This window comes from Geospiza fortis, unplaced genomic scaffold (assembly GCF_000277835.1).
Source record: "Geospiza fortis unplaced genomic scaffold, GeoFor_1.0 scaffold403, whole genome shotgun sequence".
In the NCBI taxonomy this organism is placed as follows: domain Eukaryota; kingdom Metazoa; phylum Chordata; class Aves; order Passeriformes; family Thraupidae; genus Geospiza; species Geospiza fortis.
Window position 1 is genome coordinate 569779 of NW_005054336.1, and position 4930 is coordinate 574708.

The 4930-nt window shown below is 49.2% G+C and overlaps 1 protein-coding gene across 1 annotated transcript in view; it reads right to left on the minus strand.

Annotated features, from left to right (window-relative positions):
• Positions 1-3678, minus strand: part of LOC102037718 (vitellogenin-2-like) — a 21729-nt gene extending 18051 nt beyond the window's left edge. Inside the window, 6 exon segments of the mRNA XM_031057902.1 lie at positions 373-521; positions 634-795; positions 931-1182; positions 2928-3079; positions 3262-3282; positions 3636-3678. Coding sequence (XP_030913762.1) covers positions 373-521; positions 634-795; positions 931-1182; positions 2928-3079; positions 3262-3282; positions 3636-3675 — 776 coding nt within the window. The 5' untranslated portion in view covers positions 3676-3678.
• Positions 3679-4930: the final 1252 nt, after the last annotated feature.

Consider the following 4930-nt stretch of genomic DNA (forward strand, 5'->3'; position numbering starts at 1 on the left):
TGGAGGGCTTGCACAGCATTGGAGCAGACTGAGGGCTACCCAGCAGGACTGCAAATGGAGGGGCACTTCTCTGTTCATCATGGCTCTGGATTATCTGGAAAAGCCATACAACTGCAAAAGCCTTTGTGAGAGCTTGCTAAAGTCTGTGAGAGGTTGGACAGATGTTTTGAGTGGCCTAAACAGTAGGGCAGAGGCCAGCTGAAACACTCTGGGCATCCTGAGCTGGGCATCCCAGGAGCTGTATGGTGTTTGGGCCCTTGGCAAGCACAGGCCAGATGCTTCTTGTTATCTCACAAATCAACAGTAAATGTATAACCAGTTTTAAGCATCTCCTCCTGGCTGTGATAATGTAAGGACATGCACAGTGCCTACCTTGCCTCCACGATGGCTGCCCCGTTGGGTTCATTGAAAGGAGAGATCTGGTACACCTGGTCCGACACAGCGGACGTCAACGATGCCCCGCTGTCATCATACCTGATCTTGTAGGTGAATGTCACCGTGCCCTTAATGTTTCTGGCTTTCTAGAAGTGCAAAGAGACCACTCAGAAACAGGAACGGGCTGGTGAGCCCAGAGAAGCCAAAGCCCCATGAGCAGCAGTGCGAGCAGGACAGCAGTGGCTCCTGCCCTCGTACCAGGGCACAGGTGGGGCAGGGCCGCACGTAGGCCATCCCCAGGTTCCTCACTGCTTTGTCCTGGCAGTCTGTCAGGTCCTTGCTTTTGGAAACTGTGGCACGTTTATTCGCGCTGTCATCCTGGATAACGTATCTGGTTTGGCAGATGCCTTCAATCCCAGCCTGCAAGTATGGGTTAAACACAGTGAACGCCCACTTGAAACAACAATAAAAAGGTCAAAGAAAATGGTCTAGGAAGTATAACTTACTCTTCAATTGAAATGAGAATAAAAGTAAAATCAGAATGGAACAACAAACCTCCTGTAGCTCGTACACATTTTGTGTCTTTTTGATGGTTATCTGCAGCATGTTCAGAACTCCTCTCGCTAGGTTAGTGCACAGAACAGGACAGTCCTCAGGGGCAAAAATACTTCCAACCCTTCCTTCAGTGTATTCAAACTTAAAGGGCTGGCTGAGACATGCAGCAATGGTTTCTGAGAGCCTCGAAGACGGAGTGAAGGAGTCAGTGGGCCAGAAGCCATTGTGTTCCTCCAGCTTTGGTGATCGAATCTGTGAACAAGAATAGGACAACAATCATACTGTTCACCATCAGATTGAAATAGTGCTATAGTACAGAAACTGGACACTCCTTTTCCATGGCAAGACAAAAGTCACTTGTCATTGCAGGAAACAATTTCCAACTGGGACTCCTGTGCTCAGCCTAGGAAGCATCCTTGAAAATGCAAATGTCCATGAAGGATTTCTGCCAGAAAAATAAGATTATGTGAGCAGAATTTGAAAGTTCAGCAAGTCTGATGAAGCTTGTAGGCTGAGTGAAACACCAGCTACCAACAATCAGTACAGACAGGATACTCGCTCCTTTCCCACAGATGACAAGTGAGATCTCCCTTCAGTCTGCGAGGCATCCAAGCCATTATTGCCCAAGCTGCATGCCTGAGCACACAGGGGCTGTTCTGGCTGCTGCTCCAGGTCCAGCACATCCCCGAGTACCAAAGGCATGGCACAGCTGGTGGGGGAGCAGGGCTCACACCTTTGGAAGCGGCTGACACCCCTGTGAGCTCCTCTGGCTGTAAAGCCTGTGCACAAGTCCTTGACTGCTACCTAGTGGAAGTGTGTGCCTGCATACACAGACCCATCTAGCTCCTCACTTACATTCACACCTCCCACCCTCGTGCATTAAAGTACGTGCTCCTGCAGAGGGAAAAGGTGTGGGCTCAGTGCTCTGTTTTATTTTAGGCATTTATAATCGATGCTGTAAGGCTGGCTTGCCTCTTGTCACATTTTCTCAAATTAAATCCTACTCAAGGCTCTTGTCTCAACTCCAGTGAGGTTACACAGAGCCTGCAATTGCAGCCCTGTGTAAAGTTTGACAATAGGTATTCCTTCACACTGTTTCACTAATATATGTGCAGGATTACAGACTGAGAAAACTCCTAGGTGAGTGCTAAGGGCAGCTCTTACAGCTTTTTCTCCATGTGCTGTCTTCTCAGTCCCTAGTCTGTGGCCTTTTGTTCCATACCAGTATTTTAAGCTGTTTGGTTTAATCTTTTTGATGAGTAACAATGCTTTTAGATCTGATATTGTGATAAACACAGGCATTACCATTAGAATTCTTCACATTTGAATTAATGCCTATGTGAAGAATATCAAAAGGGGGATAATGGAGACAGTTGGGTCTTTCTCATGTGGTGTCTGAATTCCAGTGCTGAGCTTTTTTAGGTGATGGACCAGGTTAAAAAACATGGACATTTCATTCTAGAATGCCCATGTTCACACTCAAGCTTAGTGTTGCCTTAGTAAAATTACGTTAAGGACATTTGTTTAAAGCAGCTGCCAGCCATATTTTGTATGCAGGTGAACCCAAGGTAGCTTTAGTCAGGGGGCTCAGGCACTGATGGCAGCAGAGTGGAGCAGCTCCAGCTCCTTCCTGCAGAGGAGCAGGCTGTGAGCAAGCCTGTGGTGCTCTCTGTAGGTCCCTGGCAGTAACCAAAGCGTTCTGGATGCAGGTGCAGACCCTTCAGCAGTGCCCCCAGCTCTCCCCATCATAACCTGGTGTGCAGGGTGCAGAGCTCAGCGCCCATGTCCACACCTCTGTCCCTGCTGGGGAATCATCACTGCCTGAGGGAAACTGCTGGGGCTTGGAGGGCCATCTCAGCAGTGGGTAGGGCCCATGGCTTTCGTGGGAGCTCTACATCTTTTTGTCATTTATTCTACTGGCCTGGAGGTATGAAGGAAGCATCTTTATCTGCATGATCTCAGTGGGTGGGAGGGCTCCTGTGGCCATGGTGATTTACCTGCAGAAGGTGCTCACTGAGGGACACACGGCTGATCTCCACCTTGCTGGCCAGCCTCAGCCCTGCCGTGGCCAGGCTCCTGTCAGGGAGCCCATGCATAATGATGCTCTCATAGCTGTACAGGTAGGTCTTGCCCATGTGAAAAACAGGCTCTGTCAGGGAAAAAATATAACAGAAACACTTCCTTGGCTATGACTGCTTGATGTTACTTGAACCAGCCCAGCAAAGAAAGGTGAAGCTGCCACTGCCAAAAAAGCAGGTGCAAGCAGTGGGCAAGGCAAGGCTGGGAGGGAAAGCAGCAAGGGAGCTGCTCCCTGGCAGGGAAGCCACTTACCAAGGTCCTGCTTCTGGCCCTCTGTGAGGAAGGAAAGAGAAGTGTTAATGAAAAAAAAAAACATTTCTGTAGATCCTTTAATGTATTATTCATTAAGTCAGCGTGCTAATGGTTGGCAAACCACCAGTAATGGGGCTCACCCCACACCCCCAGGACACCAAGCCCATGCCAGCCCTGCTCACTAGCTGCTGCTTGCTTGGCTTTTCTCCTGCTGCTGAGCTTAGCACAGAAATCTAACAGTTTACAGCTGAAGCTATAAAAGGGCTTCAGCAAATGAAGTTGTAAATATCCCTGAAAAGTCCCAAGGAGATGCAGTTTGCTCAGGATCACAGTGGCTGTCACAGCTCAGCGGTGATGGTAAAGCTCCTACTTACCCACGAGGGCAAACACCAGGGCCAGGATGAGTCCCTTCATGCTAAAAGTGACTGAAGTACACAGGGGAAAATCTGTGGCTTTTATAGAAGAATTATTAACAGGCACAGTGAATTTTGTTGAATTATCAACTTCTTATCAACCACCCAACAAACCCTTTGAGGGAGAGGGGGTTGGGGTCAGGGCAATGGATATTTTTGCTGAACCAAAACCATCACAAGTTCTGTTGTTCTCACTTCACCAACTGAATGTCTTGAAAGTACCTTTAGAAACAACTACCTAAAAATATTAAAACATAGTTAAAGCCAAAATTTATTATTACGTAAACAAAACTACTGATTATCCTTACTCCCTGAGAGCAGCTGGTGCTATTGCAGTCTGTGCTGACTCTGTCTGGGTTGTGCTGACCTGACCATAAGACACACAGCTTATCTAAGTGATAGTGCCCCAGCAGGATTGTGCAAAACCCCAGGCAGCTCTCCTGTGACACTGTGCCCACCCCTGCCCTGCTGTGAGTGGGACAGGCTGTCAGCACAGAGCTGCTCTCTGGGGACAGGGACTTCACCCAGTGACACAAACCCCCTGTCATTGTCACAAGGGCCATGGCTAAATGCTGCTGACGTGCACGCTTCCCTGTCCTGCCTTCTCTTCCAGGGCTGATGTGCCAGCCCCTTCCACTGCTGTGTTTAGCCACAGAGGGGTGTTGTGGGGGGCTGCCTGGCAAGGGGGACAGGGTGAGGCTGACAGGTGCTACAGATCAAACCTCTTGGTTTAACAAAGGTGGACAACGTGCAGGACACCCAAACTTTTCACATCCCACAAGGGGTGACATCTTCACCCCATGGTGGAGCCCCCTTCTCTCATCAGCAGGCATTTTCCCTGCCCCTTTGTAGCCAAACCCAGAGATCTCTCAGGCTGCTGTGGGCTCCAGGTTTGGCTTTGTTCCCAAGCCCACCAGTTCCCTCCAGTCAGGTGATGGAGTGCTCCATTAGGAATCAGCACAGGGAGGGCTAAGGCAGCCCAGGGCTGGGGGGTTCACCTTGGCCCTGTGTGGCCACTGCTTCCCCACCCACCTTCTCCTCTCTGGGTGGGAACACAGCTGCTGCTGCCCAGCTCACTGTGGGAAGGGACTGGATTCATTTTCTCATCCACAGACCAGCGGCTCCTATCCAAGACAGCTTAGTTTTTGTAATGCTCTTTAGCTGATGGGGTTTTATAATTAGCTTTTGGGATATAATTTATAATGTCTGACAAACAGTGGACTTTCTTCCTAGATCAAAGACCGCATCTGTAGGGA